This window comes from Pavona decussata, unplaced genomic scaffold (genome assembly GCF_977016875.1).
Source record: "Pavona decussata unplaced genomic scaffold, jaPavDecu1.1 SCAFFOLD_11, whole genome shotgun sequence".
Taxonomy (NCBI): Eukaryota; Metazoa; Cnidaria; class Anthozoa; order Scleractinia; family Agariciidae; genus Pavona; species Pavona decussata.
The window spans coordinates 1,890,413-1,905,835 of NW_028145434.1; the positions used below are offsets into that span (position 1 = coordinate 1,890,413).

A 15,423-nucleotide genomic window follows, 5' to 3' on the forward strand; every position below is an offset into this window, starting at 1 on the left:
TAAGATTTTAATAGACAAATTGACCGTAAGTCAGAAGTACAGCTGAATCCAATCTGAATTAAAAGTCATCTTAAACACGATTTTGCTGATTTTCTCTTTAAAGTAGTCTCGTTTGGATGACCTACTTGGCTCATGTTACATTAGTTGAGTTAGCTCAACTAAACCATTACTCTTTTGCAAGTCCCACTTGGCTCAAAATAATTCATTCCATGTAATCAATGCATTAATTTAGAAACTGACTGTTGGGAGGGCTACATGTACATGTAGGTTAGGACCAAATGAACTTACAAGGATTGTTTCAATTTTTTAAATTTTACCTGTCTCTCTTTGAGAAATTTATCAGTCCTCATAACTTCACTAAATATTCTGACCTCACATGTACTTATTGTTATAACAAAGAGATGGTGTACTAAAAGTTAAATACAAGCAGTGAAATGAATAACAATTATACAATGTAAGTGCCACTTTATTTGTTAATGTATATCAATGTACAGTGTACTCCCCTTTAAACTGTCTGTGACATCATGGACAATTATATAAACCCTACAACTGAACACAAAATATGATGAAAAAAAAAAAAAAAAAAAAACTACTAACAACTATTAGTACATTTAAAAAACATGCCTAAAAAGGAAAGTCTTAACCTTAGCTTTTTGCGATATTCTCCCAATAATTATAGTTTCAGTTCCTTTCAGTATTTGCTCCACTCAATTTTTGACTGTAATCCATTAAGTTCCTAAAATTCTCAAGAAGATTAAGCCTGTGTTTAATTCATTAGATAAATCTTCCAATCAATGGAATGGTAATAACAACCTTTTCTCTTCCATAATTAAATTTAACTTTGTACTGAACAGTCAAACATTGACTGTGAATTCTTTGAGCTGGAATGAAAGACATTTCAGAATGACTTTCAAAATCTGTACACCATACTTCAAGGGGGTCCGGAAACCAGTTCCTTTCGGGATGGGTCTTGAACCAATCAACCTCAGCGAGCACAAAAGTAAGTTTCTGCCTTTTGCCTAGGCCTTGCTTGACAACCACATCATGGGTAAGGAATCTGCAAACTCTTCCTGGTCTACACTCCTGATTAAACCATTTAGCTAAAATACCATAGTTCCTTGAACATCTGTATATTGCACCACTGATTTGAACTCTTGAAAAGCTGTCACAGAGTCTTTGAGTAGAAACTACCTCACAGTTGGGAAGCAAAGTTTTATACATTTCTGTAAGTTTGGAATGGTCATCATCATTTAAAGCAATCCTCTTGACTGGTGGCAAAGGAACAATTGTTTCACTCTGTTCTTCATTCAGCATTTCTCCAAGAGTGCCATTTTGAGTACCAGTGGCAGAAAGTAAACACTGGAATTGTTTATGTTCATCAGGGAAGTCCATCATGCGTAGCTCAATATCCCGAAGAAATCTGCGCATCAGTTGAATACCTACAAGAAATATATAAATATTTATTTAAAACTGTATCATTGTATAATGCAATTCCAGGGAATTGATTGGCTTAGCGGCCATGGTATATGAGGCATTAAACCATGCAGAATGGCAACCATTAAATTGTCTTCTGGTCGTTCTTATGTGCAGGCTCTACAGCCACCGGTTTATACCGATTTATACTTTTCGACCTTTTCGGATCGCCACAAAAAAGCCCTCTTTCGTATAATTCTGGCTTAAACTTTCCGTCATCAACATAAAGAGTCCGCATTAAGTCTTTGGACCTGTTCGTCATGTAATCATTCCATGGTTACAAAGTCGTACTAGTGGTCAAGCACTGAAGCCTGGATTAGGACCAGCGGATTACTGAACCTTCCAAAATGGCGGCCTTGAACAACAACAAATAATTATATCGTTTGAGCTGGGTAAGCTTAAAGTAAATAAAGGTACGTGGCAAGCTACGTACATTTAAGTGATTTGTATTTTGGAAAAATCCTTTTCCTTGACTCCCAAATTATTTTTCAGGGTACTCCATGGGCTAGTACCCCATGTTTTGTCCTCTCCATTGCAACCAAATGAAAATAAACAGATATAGTACCTTTTGCCCATGGATTTTGTCATTGCACTATTGTTATTCCTTTATGTGAACTGGTCCAGAATGCAAATCACATTTTTTGGATGAGATGGCTAAGAATGGAGAATAAGAATTTTTTCTGACAGTTTTGCCACTCAAGCAGTTATGGTAAGATATTAACATGGCACAATATTTCAGAGTTCACCGTCCAAGGAGGGAAGTTCTAAAAGAAAGTTCTCTTTGTTATTTGACGAAAGAAAAGTCAAAGCAATATTGCTTTCTGCTGAATACAATTTGCCATACATAAAACAGCATGCAATTTACTGGTGCTGGACTTGAGATTAACAGTAACAGATTTGAAAATTGTGTTTTCTATTGGCCTCTTTGGCTAACTGAAAAACAGTTTTTCTTATAATGTTTAATTGGCATACAAGTTGTCATTTGCAAATGCAAAAGCTGAACTTCACAAGTGGGAATGACAAAGCTCAAATTTATTTCAATCAACCTCTCCAGTACCAACATTTTAAGAGTTTCAATCCAGGATCTTGTGAGCTGTAGTGATGTATGCTAAAATAATTTGTATCAACAAGGTAAAGATTGTTTGGTTGGTAAATTCTGATACATGTATGTCACTAGTTAGTACTAAGGCCACTCCGTTAACAAGTTAATGTAGAGTCCTTGGGTGGGAGCCTACAGTGTAGTAACACCACATAACTCTCAAGCTCTCAATCTTACAGAGTTTGTTTGTTTTCTTTTATATTCAACACAGTCAAAGATGCATGATACTGGATCATTTTTTTCATCGGGGCACTCAAGTAGAAGCTCTAGTAGTGGGAGGTCTACAAGTAATAGTGGCAGCTCCAGGAGAGGCTATTCATCTTCGAGTGGTCTTTCTGATGATCAGACTCCTGTACGGAGGGGTGATACAGTGACAATCACTACTGCTGAAATTGGCAAGGTTTTTGATGCCTTCAATACAGTATCAGCCCAGCTTAAACTACAGGGTCAAGCTTTGGAGAGTGTAAAAAATTCAATGCAAGACTTAACCGCTGACTTGCAAGAACTGAAAGAGGACCGGAGAGTTCTTCTAGAAAAAGTAGAAAGTCTACAAGAAAATAATGCTGTAGATGATGGAAAAATTCCGCCGGAAATTTCAGTAAGTTTAAAAAATTATAATTATGGTTATTTTCACTGGTAGTTTACTTGATATTTGATTTTCATTTTTAAAGTATGTCATCAATCCTTTCTGTTGCAAGCCCTAAACAACATCAATTTTTTCCTCCACATTTACTGCTATTCTCAATCATGTCATAATATAAATAACCTGTGCACAGCTGCCCACTCTCCACAAGAAAAATCCAAAAGACAGTGTGTAACCAACCATTCATAATCATGTTCAATGCCACATGATTTCTCGCAGAATGTGTAGAAAAATGTTCTGATTTGTTGATGGATTGTTTGTGGGTAAACAAAGCCCAATGTTGAAATTGTTGAGAAGTGCCTCATGTTTTATTGGTAGTGTTGACAAATATGTCGAGCATTGGCTGCAGAAACCTCAATGGAAATTGGTTACATTTTGTGACTGATACATTTACAGTGCAACGAACTCAACCGAAAAAACCGACACTTTGAAAAAATTTTCAAGTTTAAAAGACGAGGCAAACAGCATTTCATGGCAAGGAGAGTGGGCGGCCATGTCTCAATCTCGTTCTCCTACTGCTATCTAAAGGTCTCAAATAGATGAAAGTTGTACACTCTCTTTCCCTTCAGGCAGATGTTCACCTTCTCCATAACAGTTTGTCCTTGGATAAGCAGTACAAGCCTGAGCTAAGGTACAATGTGTGAAATCGCTATTATTTTTGTAAACACATATATGTAAGTAATCAAATGTAGAGAGATTTACCACTTTCAAACAATGAGTCAGATCAGTATTGTGTTAGTTTTCTGGGGAGGGGAATGGAGACTGGTGTAACTCTTGTCACTTAAGTTATGATGTGCAAACTTAGTAGCAAACTCAGTGTGTAAGTCCGCATTATGAAGATCCCAGCTATGATTGGCATGTACATTGTATGAGATTGTGCACCATCCTTTTCATAAGGGCTTTATTGAGGGGATGGCTTCTAAACAAAATTATACAAATTATTTGAATCAAGTTATGTATCTTCGAATCTTTCCACATCTTTTATTTTCAAAATTTTAAAATATCGTCTTTATGGGACAGTGAAACTGCCTGAAATGTTGAGATTCTTAGAATGTTAACCTCAAAACAATCTCACAAAGAGAAAAACAGTATTTTTTAAAAATTAACCCAGGACTTATTTTTTTTTATATTTTACTGTACTCTATTTTGCAGTGTCCTTTCATTACACAACTCATCAGTGCGCCATGAATTGGAGGAGCAGATTGTTCATGAAGACAAGGGATACCCTTTAAAGATGGTCAAACGTAAGATAGTAGTTCTGTGTTATTTTAAATCAAAGCTTGTGTTAAGTAGTGAAAGGGACTTACTCATAAAAATGTTTATCCCATGAAAAGTTACCTTACATGTAGATTGTTGGTAATCTACTTAAGGACATGTATTAAATATTTTTATCAAGTTCGTGCGTGGGGAAGATCAAAAAATTGAAATGGCTCTTGATGTTTAGTGGGGGGGGGGGGGGGGGGTAACTTAACTACAAAATTAGCTAAAATTGTTGCTATGGAAAGTTCCCAACCCTCATATCTTGGAAACCCTTACTTGCACAGGCAAACTATCTGGCTATGTTTTTACAATCAAAAAGGTTTTCAAGATTTTTAAGTCACAACCATACAATGTATTTGGTAAGTCATGTGACCAGAACAGAAAGAAGCCTAAAACTAGATTGAGGTACACTTCTGGATATTGAAAAAGGTGCCAATGGTTAACGATGGCCCGATTTTTTTGAAATTCGCGTCACTGTGAGATTTATGTTGTCATTAAGCATGCATATTCATACCATTTTGTCATTGTCATGGCAGTTATGTACATTAACAACAGTTGCTTACGTAGTATTGTAAAGAAGGCTGGAATATCTCAGATTGGCAAAAAAAAAATCGGAACTACACATAATTTTCTCCAATATTTAGGGATTTTTCTCTCCAAAGTGCAGTTGGGGCAAGGGGCAAGTTGCGCATGCGCAATAACTATTTATAAATTTCATGACTGTTCACCTTCGCGTGTTTCACCAATGTAGTGGCAAAAATACCGATCGCGAAAAACAGTGTTTTACAATACAATCCGTAAAAATCCCTTGGCAACGATGCTAAGTCTGTAGTTAAGTTAGTCCCCCCTTAAATCCTTAAAATGAAATTTATTGGTTATCTATCTGGGTTATTTACATCAATGAAAAGTATTTAAAATAAAACACGGGTTCCAATCGGAAGTGAAAGAAAAAATGGTAGAGTGTAGTTAAAATAACAAATAGAAACCCTCCTAAATACACTTATCAAATGTAATGCTATTACTACTCCTTTCAGGTGCTGTTGTGAGATATTACGAAACCAAAAGGAAAATCCATCTTCAATCCCTTCCAGAGAACAAACAGAGAACAGATCGGCAAAAGGAGGAAAACAAATTACGCTCAAGAAGGAAAAGGGTAAATTACACATTTTTCTCAATGTTACGTTTAATTTAGTCTGGAGTGCATCATACACAATTTGTTACATTTTGTATGTGCTTACAGGTTCACTTTTACAGAAGGGCATTTGACTGATCTTTCAATAAAACAGTCAACTCTCTCAATGAAAGTAGACACCTATGACTTACACAGTAAGGCAGATACATTGTTACCTCTTTACATGGACATGGTTAGCTGGTATTAGACAAATGGGATTTTGGCAAGTTACAATCACTTGGTACAAAATCCACTTTGCGATAGAGCAAGTTACATTTTGAGGACATCCTAAAGAAAATAAATTCATCAAGTCAAGTATTAATGAACTTTTTCTGTTTTATATCCCTGTGTGTTACTTGTTCTTCAGCATGACAGATTTGTACCATGTGGCTATTTGCAAAGGGCCCATTTCATGTTTGTCCTTGAATGCCCTTATCAGGGGTTTCAGTAAATTGGATGGTGCATTGTAGGAAATAAACAGTGTAGTACTAATATTGAGTGCCAGACTACACCAACAGTTACAGTACTCTCTGTATTATGAGAACATCTCTAAGATGTCTTTCTTAGTTGAGAAATTACTTTTTTAGTCAGTATTTTAAAATGTCTAGTACAAACTTCCCTCAGAAATATAACTGCTCTCATTGTGACAGTGAAAAGTATAATTAGGAACTGAGACGAATAATTATGAGTAAGCAATAATACTGATAACTTACATTTAATAATTATTTCTTCTTTACTTCCAGTTGTTTAATGCACGGTTAAAGGTTTCAAGTGGCCAGGAAAAGGAAAACTTGCAGTCACTGAATTATGATTATGTCAGTGATGAGGAGAATGGTGTTGGAGTAAACAAGGGAAAGTGGGTGGTGCGCCGTCCAATCTGGAGGTCAGAAAGGGCAAGTGTACTGATGGAACAGCTCCAGCAGCGGATAAACAATAGCCAGCAAGAGGACCTGAGGCCTCGTGTACCGAGAGTTGAGGGTGCGCCATCAGAGAGGCAACTGCCCAGGCATAATGTAGCCTGGGCTTTAGCAGACACCGAGCCTGCAACAGGAGGCGAACACTCAGCGGAGGAGCTGGAGGACGAGAATGATGAAAGGAACAACCACACCTCAACCCCCAGAGAGCATTCAACACCAGTCACCATTGTGCAAAGAAGTGATAACCGCAAGCGAAGAAGGGAACATAGACACGCACCACGCTCTCCTAGGAGACAGAGGCGTGCCATCCAAAGTGACTCTGAATAGCTGAAATACAAATAGTTAGAAATTTTTATTAAAAAAACTGAATAAAGAATAATTATTGTTTTATTAATATACATTTTATTAATACATGTAGTTCATGTTGAAAATACTGGTGAGAGGATACCTTAGGGTTGCCACATAGCAGCATCTAGTTCTAAAGTTTGCATACAAAATGTTATAGTGTTTTTTGTAGACTTTGCCTCTCAAATGGTTCATTATGCTTTTTCATAACAGCAGCGTCTAGTTATAAAGTTAAATGCAAAATATCATAGAAGGGTTTTTTAGACTTTGCTTTTCTAATGCTTTATTATGCTTTTTCATAACAAAGCAGCATCTAGATATAAAGTTTGCATACAAAATGTTATAGTGCGTTTTTAGGTTTTGCTTCTCAGATGGTTCCTTATACTTTTTCATTTAACATAGGATCTTGTAAATTCTTCCATTGTTCGATGAAAATAAACATACACGAACAAGTAACAATACAAGGGTTTTTTTTATTATAAATAAAGTATTGTTTGAAATGAAATCAAGATGTCATCATGGCAGTTGTTTACTTTTTGTTGGGATAACATGCATATTGTCCTGGTAATTTTTTCCTTTTGGGTGGGTTTTGTCAGGAATCCAAGGAATCGATAAAGGAATTAAAAAATGTGTTCCACTCGGCAGTTTGAACACAGTTTGGGGATATACAAGCTTTGGTGTGGGTCCTCAGTACTTCACGTAGACTTCAGTATTCGATCATGAACACGTTTCATACTTTACATGAGTCTCATGTCCCAGTCGAACACCACAGAACACTTAAAGTGTGTCGTTTACAATACCCTTAAAACCTCACGTATGCGTCAGTATTGAATATGAACACGTTTCATACTTCGCATGAGTCTCGTGTTCCAGTCGAACACCACAGAACACTTAAAGTGTGTCGTTTACAATACCCCTAAAACCTCACGTATGCGTCAGAATTCGAACATGAACACGTTTCATACTTCGCATGAGTCTCGTTTTCCAGTCGCACGCTTCGGGACACGTAGCGTGTTTTCCAACTGTACCAAGCGGTAGTGTACATGACCTGGATAAAACCCCTTCTTGGTGACACAAGACATCTTTGGCTGTGAAAAATATTTAATTGGACCTAATTAACTTTCGTATTCATGGCGTGCGATTCTCGAAATTCAGAGCATTCTTGACGTATCCTTTAGTATTCGAAGACGTTCACGTCAGAGTGGCGTAGTGCATCTCGTGTCCCAGACGCAAACTCTCGAACAACTGGGAGTATTCGACAATTTTCGAGTCACAAATGATCACTATATCTTTGAAGAACATCTAATGCAACATTAATCTACCTAAACGTGGCCCGTATGATCTATCGAACACTTCGGGTGTTCAATTTGAATACGGAAAAACAGGTCGGATTCTAATAGAATATTCCAGGTGTATTCCGAGTCAGCCGTAATCGAATACGTCAGAACATTGCAATATACGCGGCGTGCGCCGATCCGTATTCGAGCGAATTCGGGCCCGAATATTTGGCTTTTCGCGCAGTGAGAACTCGTTATTGCACTTGGTCCTGTACGCTACTATTGTAGGTTTTTTCTGACCAACCTCAAGAGACCATATATGGTCTCTTGTTAGCCTTAAGCATAATTAACTCTTTTGACAGCTCCTGATAATATCATACAAAGTTTCATTTCCAAGCTCTCAACACAAATTACTTTCCGCAGAATATCAAGTGGTAAGTGTTAAGAGAAGATACAGCAAATAACGAAGCTTGCTCTGATTGTGCTAGGGAGACGGTACCTGAGACGTCTGAGTAACCAAACTTAATGCACAAAGCTTGCAAGGCGGCAAGGGAATTGTCCAAAATTTTGGTAACAATTTTGCTCCTCATTGAGATTAAATTGATGCAAATCGAGAAAGAAAAAGAAAGATCTTTTTGAAGTTTCCTTTCTCTGCCCAAATTAAATTAGTATTCTCTCAGTCTGGTGCGGCAAGGACCATCTGATCACTCTGGTTCTGTGAAATACTGTAGTTTCCTATATCGTTGGTCAAGCCGCACGGTAGCCATTATCTATTTCAAAGAGACCTCATTGTGGTCTCGTTTTCCCACCTACAACTGCGGACGGATAGTTCATGGCAACATATCAAAAGACTTCATTTTGGGAAACGTCCAGTCTTTCTGATAAAGAACCTGACGGAATGCCGGATTCTTAGCTCGATCCTGCATTACGCGCACTAAAGCCTTTTCCAGGCCTCCCTTTTTTTAGATTCAAGCTTATTCGATTTCAGCTGTGAGCTGGTAACATCTTTCAATTATGTCACAGGGTAACCTAACCAGAAAAAAATCCCGAGCAGTACACTGAGATAAGCAGATAGTGAGTTATGACTTGATGTGCGATTGAGTTGGTCAATCAGTAAAATGGAACTATTATGCCGATAGAAAATCATAGCTTGAAGTACTGACGGGAGTCAAATTCCCATTACGTCATTCTCCATTTGATTTTCGTGAACGCTGGGACTAAGTAAAAAAAAAAACTCAAGCGACACTTCATTTTGATGCATTTTGTAGTTTATTCAGGTTTAATCAAACAACAATTATACGCCGTTTGTCTGACCCAGATTCCCCGTTTGAACTGAACCCAAAGATCAACTAATTTTCACGGGATCAGGGATCAAGATTTATAAAGATTTTGGAACCAGGGATCAAAACTTAAGGCCAAAATATGGGATCAGTCAGGTAAAGACATACCTCGTTACGACCCTGAGTTTAACGCAGGTTATGAAATACCCAGACGTCTTAAAATAACTGGCTAACAATATTATCAGAACAAGAAACATTGTTTTCAACAAGATTCTCGTGATCAGAGTGTAGTTTTATATTCCGATGATGATCTTGGTCTTCGGTTCTTCGAGGGGGAAGCAAAGATAGCTACTGCTGACAGCCAAGGTAAGCCACCTAGGACAACGTTGGGATAGTTCAGTTAGTAGAGCACTGCACCGGCACCGCTGAGGTCATGGGTTCGAATCCTGTTCAAGCCTGAATTTTTTTCAGGCTTTTTTTTTGCCATTGCTTAAGTTGCGTACTAATTGCGAGGATGTTTTATCCACTGTTCAAAACGTATGTTTCATATATTCACAGTCATTTATTCATCCTTCACGGGTATATCACGAACTCACAATATGACCAGCTCCCAGTTGGTTTGATAGCTCATCAGTTGCTAGAGCACTGCACCGGCATCGCAGAGGTCATGAGTTCGAATCCCGTTCAAGCCTGAATATTTTTCAGGCTTTCTTTTCGCAATTGCTTAAGTTGCGTACCAACTGCGAGGATCTTTCTTCCATTTGATCTTCCATCTGCAGTTCAAAATGTATGTTTCATACATTTACATTCATTTATCCTCTGGAGTTGTTAAGAGTGATGGAATTGAATGTTGTGTGTTGTTAGATTCTGTTTCATCTAGTTGTGTTACTTCTGCCAAGTCGTTAGGGATGTTACGAAAATGACCAACGGATATTAAGGGCAAACGAGTTGACATGCTCAAAGCGAAGAGAACTCCTGAACCTGGAAAACCCCCAGTAAGAAATTTTAGGAACATCTAATCTCATTTGAAGCAGCAATACGTTGCCCCAACTAGAACGTCAGCGGCTATTCACACTGCATACATTAAAGCAACGCATATAAGATCAGTGCACATGAATAAGTTATCACTTTGGCTCAACTGCCGTGCAGTGTGGGGATTGTGCTGGTACGAGACGTTTGGGCTTGCGGAGAGGCCCGGGAATTCAATGCTAGATTTGCTTACCCCACCCACCCACCCTTCAGTCTCACAGTGTGACCGTTGTTGGATCCCCAAATTTATCCCCAATCTTATTGCGGTGCGACAATGGACGCAGTGTGGAATAGTTTACTATTTACAAATAAAGAGTTGAAGAAGCGGCACATGTACATAAATCGACCCCAGACCCCGATAGAGATAAGAGAAGAGCTTTCTGAAGAGATCACTGCAGCGACTTTATCCGATTAAACTTTCGTGTGACTCAATGGCTTAAGACAGTAATCTAGCACTCCAACAAAAACGAAATATTATCCGGCAGTGCCTAAGCTGAAACAAGTGCTCATAAACAGCTTGAGTCTAATTAGACAGCACCCTCTACTAAGAAAAACCCTGAAATTCACTCCGGAATGAGGTCTAGAGCAAAATTAAAAGGTTTGGAATTTCCAGGGGGATCTCCAGTAGACATGTGAAAGGATAAACAACGAATGCTGCGCCTAGCTTGCACATTGTGTGGTAAATAAAAAGTTAAAAATGGAATTTCCTTCAGCTGACTGGTATCATACAAAAGGGAACATGCTCTGAAATATACACTAAAAGAGCCACTGTCTGTAAATATCGAGAATCCGGCGTCAGTCATGAAATTTTCCGTTACATTATATTTTGCCCAAGTAACCTCTACAGCGAGTTATTTTTAAAAATACTATTCAAAGGACCTGAAGCGTTTTAGTTTTTTTGAAATCTAAGAAAGAGCGATAAGCGTCGTTTTGGCCTTCCGGCGGCGTCGAAAATACAGTAAAATTATGCATCTTCTTTTCGCTCATCCATATCAACGAAATAACATCTATCGATGTAGTTTAGTTACCTCATAACATATCTCTTGATCTCTCTGAATCACTGAATTATTTTGAGAAAGCTAATGAAAACTGCTTGTTTTTGGCTGTTACAATTACCCTAGTTAAAGTGCTTTAGCGGATAAGGTAATTTTAGCTAACATTAACAGCAAAGAAAGCCCACTGGTACATGTTATTTGAAGTCGACTAGTCCATTCTTTATAGTTTGTTGTATAAAAAGTGCTAAGGTGGCCCGACAAAAGTGTCCCGCCGAGAGACGGAGACGTGAATTGCACTTTCTGAAATTCGACCATTCACGAAGCAAACATGAAGCATCCCTATTCCGAACTGAACCACACATTGCAAAATCTACCGATGCAAACCTGTTTTGAAATCCTGGATGCTTCAAAACAGTCTTGTTACGCGGGATGCCCTGAGGGGGCATACCGTGTCTTAAAAAGGGTCGATTTTTTTTTCTTCGTAGTAGCAACAAATGTGCACATTAATTTATTCATCAAACTCGCCCCTCTCCTAGTCGGGATGTATTGTTCTGATTGTCTTCAACAAAAGCAGACCAATCAAAATCTATTCTTGTCACTTATGTCGCGAGGGAGGGGACCCACTGACCCCTACTTGTGTGACGTCAACGCATCATTTGATTTATTCGTCAAAACTGGATTAAATTGTGGCGCCATATTGTTAACATGTTGTGGACTCAAGTGTGCCGTTTTCAAACGGAAATTTCACCATTTTGAAGCGGTAAATCGAAAGAATAACTTCTAAGAAGCACTCGACATCTAAAACGGTGGAAATTGGTGAGTTCCTGGCGAAGGAATCGTGCTCTCTTTGACAGTCTTAGAAGCACGATGGCAGACTGAAAAGAGGTCATTGAGAAGCTTACGTTCTCGTAATGGAATTTCCGCAATTTCCGGTGAGACCCTAAGAAGCGTAACACAAGGGAAACAGCGTAACGCGATCTTCGTGACTCAAACTATTCCATTAGCAAGGATAGTTTTATAAATCTTCGAAGCATACAGTTGGAATAAATGAACCAGTCACAGCATAAATGCCAATATAGGCATCTTGTTTTTTTTTTCTTCGTTGTAGTCACAAATCACCAGATTAATTTATGCATTAAAATATGTCCTCCCCTAGTGGGGATGTATCGTTGTAATTGTCTTCAACAGAAGCGGCCCAATCAAAATCTATTATTTAGACACATATCACGAGAGAGGGGACCCATTCATCCCTTTCTGTGTGACGTCAAATCATCATTTGATTTATTCATTAAACCTACATTAAATTCTGCCCTCTCCCAGAAGGGATTTATTGTTATGATTGTCTTGAACAAAAACGGCCCGATCAAAATCCATTATCGGCGCGTATATTCACGAGGGAGGGGACCTACTCATCTTTACTTGTGTGACGTCAAACAAACATCATTTAGGAGGTTGTTTTCGTTCAATGGCTGCCACATGTTTGATTTTAAGACTCTGATCTGCCGTTTTCAGAAAAAAACAAACGTTTTTCAAGCGGTAAATCGAAACAATAACTTCCAAGTAGTACTCGACAGTTAAAACGGTGGAAATTGGGAGAGTTCACCGCGAAGAAACTACGCTTTTAAAAACAGATCGAATAATTCAACGCGGAGGAAACCAGACCAGTTCAAGCGGGGGTTATGACGTTATCGCAGAGTTATTTCCGGTATGATTCCCAGTAACGCAACGATAAAATATCACGCAGTCTCTGTGAATAAAACAATTCAATTATTTTAATTGCAAAGGGAGGATAGTTTTTAAAAATCTGCGAAGCATACAATGGGGAATAAATTTGGCAACATCAAGCATATGCCGATTAAGGGCAACTTGTACTCAAAGCTACAATCGATTTTGATTGAAAATATTATTATGTTAACACTTGTGGAAAACAGGAGACGTTCAGTTCAAGTGTAAAATATGTAAATCAACGCTGCGCTGGCAGATACTTCCCTAAGCCGGAGATACACTTGGCGACTTTATACGCCGATCGAATTGCCACGTGTGCCAGGTGCAGCGATTGCGATTTTCGCCGATCGTCGCGATCGGCGTATAAAATCGCCAATATCTGGCAAGTCAAATATCGGCGATTAAATTCGCCGGCATTCGCCAAGTGTGTCATTTTCCGCGATTTTCAAAGCTCACTACTGCGAATAACCAGTAAAGTCAACCCATCAGGTTAAGCAATTTTATCACATGACTTTTTAAAAGACTGCTGCATCGCTGCGATCGTTGAAAAAAAAATAGCCAAGTATGTATGTATTAATCGGGCTGGCGATCAAATTTGCCGCGATCCGCGTATAAAATCGCCAGGTGTGTCGCCGGCTCTATTGTGGCTAACTAAAGCTGGAGCGACTCACCCTAGTTCACTGCGTTTTGAAAGTACGTGAAAGTATTTATCCAAGGGTCAGTTTAATAAAACTTTTACAATTGTACTAAGCTGCGCCGTTCGTTTCTTACACGGGTGCACTAAAAGAAACTCAAAGAAAAATATCGTTCACAACGAAACGTCATTGCGCTACAGGCTATCTACTAATACATTACCTTCTTAATTGCTTCATTTTAGCAATAGCAGAGGTTTACAAAAATGAGGGTAATTACAGTTACGGAGAGAATGACTTCAACAACGCCATCTACTTCTACACGGAAGGAATTCAAGTAAACTGCAAGGATGATGAACTGAAAGCCCAACTGTACAGCAACAGGGCAAACGCTTATTTTTGTTTGGGTAAGAAGTTTTTGTTAGCTTAAATTGGTTTATCAAATTATCAAAGGGGCTTCAATCGAACCCACATCAATATGTTAGCTTTCTCCTCATACTTAATTCTTTCACAGGAAACTATACTGATTCCTTGAGTGATGCAAAAGTTGCCTGTTCCTTACAGCCATCTTATTTGAAAGCAATCTTCAGAGGTACGATTTACTTGAATACAAAATCAATTATGTAAACATTTAAAATATCTACAGTAAAATAATGAATTCACAAACGATAAGAATACAAAGACAGTCAATATCACAAGTTTATTAGGACGGGTATAACTTTTTGCAGTGCCAAATTTCGAATTCGCTACACTGATTAAATGTTAGATCCGTTTGACAAAATATGTTTCGTTGTTTCCTATGTAGATTAGCTAGGGAATGGTCCATCTCGTTTAAAAATCGCCATTTGAAACCGTTACTGTTTACATGAATGTTGCACACAAATAATTTAGTGTGTTTACCTTAACTTCTACACGTCCCAATATCATGGTCCCGGTTGTTCAAAGCCCAATTAACCTAATCCCGGATTAAGGTGAACTTTGACTCCATTTTAATTACTAATAAATAAAGATTCTTCCAAACATTTTTGTCTGTAAGTTCTGACTTGCGACTTTTCTCTACCATAAGCAGAAAATTAGTTTTAAGAACATTTTTAACGAGCGAGATAAGAATCTCGGTTAATTATTAATCGCGGATTAGCGTTAATCAGCTCTCTTCCAACCAGGCCATGATCAACAAGGCCATCCTCTTTTCTCTCCATTTTCTGTCCCCGTGGGTTCAAAATTTAGGGTCGGTGGCTCAGATTAAAAGAGAAGAAGTCTGAAACCAGAAGGCATAGTAACCCGACCAAATGATCACCTGGAAACAAAAGCTGTTGCCACAAATACAAACTAACTGGTTCTTTTCGCTTGAGTTCGCCAAAAATAGCATCCATATCAAATACCATAGATTTCTCCTAGCGTGATGAAACGTGACGTTTGTTGAAAAACTCCGAAATAAGCGACCCTGATTCTCTACCAAAGCAGAACGCTTGGGTATTGATAGCCTGATCCTAAGACGGTGCAGGTCCCTTGCAGTGAATGAAGTCCATCAGATGGCGAAGGAAGAGGGTGTGAGGCCACGAGTTACCTGGACAGGC

The 15,423-nt window shown here is 38.4% G+C and overlaps 2 protein-coding genes across 9 annotated transcripts in view; both read left to right on the forward strand.

The window, feature by feature from the left end:
* Nucleotides 1-15,423, forward strand: part of LOC146488159 (uncharacterized) — a 538,028-nt gene that overhangs the window by 33,533 nt on the left and 489,072 nt on the right. For 4 of the 7 annotated variants that reach the window (XM_085121821.1, XM_085121804.1, XM_085121849.1 and 1 more), the window contains 2 exons: nucleotides 14,092-14,253; nucleotides 14,361-14,438. The exons of 1 other annotated variant lie outside the window; for it this stretch is intronic. In XM_085121821.1, the coding sequence (XP_084977947.1) occupies nucleotides 14,092-14,253; nucleotides 14,361-14,438 (240 nt within the window). The remainder of the gene's footprint in view (nucleotides 1-14,091; nucleotides 14,254-14,360; nucleotides 14,439-15,423) is intronic. 2 more of the 7 variants (XM_085121839.1, XM_085121829.1) reach the window with 2 other exon arrangements.
* LOC146488160 (uncharacterized) lies at nucleotides 1,639-7,413 on the forward strand. Of its 2 annotated transcripts, none has more exons than XM_085119972.1 (6): nucleotides 1,639-1,886; nucleotides 2,784-3,170; nucleotides 3,785-3,846; nucleotides 4,368-4,459; nucleotides 5,510-5,628; nucleotides 6,390-7,413. In XM_085119972.1, exons 2-6 carry the CDS (start codon nucleotides 2,790-2,792, stop codon nucleotides 6,888-6,890), a joined length of 1,155 nt encoding a protein of 384 aa, XP_084976098.1. In that variant the 5' UTR covers nucleotides 1,639-1,886; nucleotides 2,784-2,789; the 3' UTR covers nucleotides 6,891-7,413. The 2 variants fall into 2 exon arrangements, with proteins under 2 accessions (XP_084976098.1, XP_084976105.1); XM_085119979.1 differs by having other exon boundaries at nucleotides 1,639-1,865.

Coding starts and splice junctions, on each gene's coding strand:
- LOC146488160 (XM_085119972.1), top strand. CDS start 2,790: ATGCATGATACTGGATCATTTTTTTCATCGGGGCACTCAAGTAGAAGC. Junction 3,847..4,367: donor CAGTACAAGCCTGAGCTAAG/GTACAATGTGTG, acceptor TCTATTTTGCAG/TGTCCTTTCATTACACAACT. Junction 4,460..5,509: donor CCCTTTAAAGATGGTCAAAC/GTAAGATAGTAG, acceptor TACTCCTTTCAG/GTGCTGTTGTGAGATATTAC.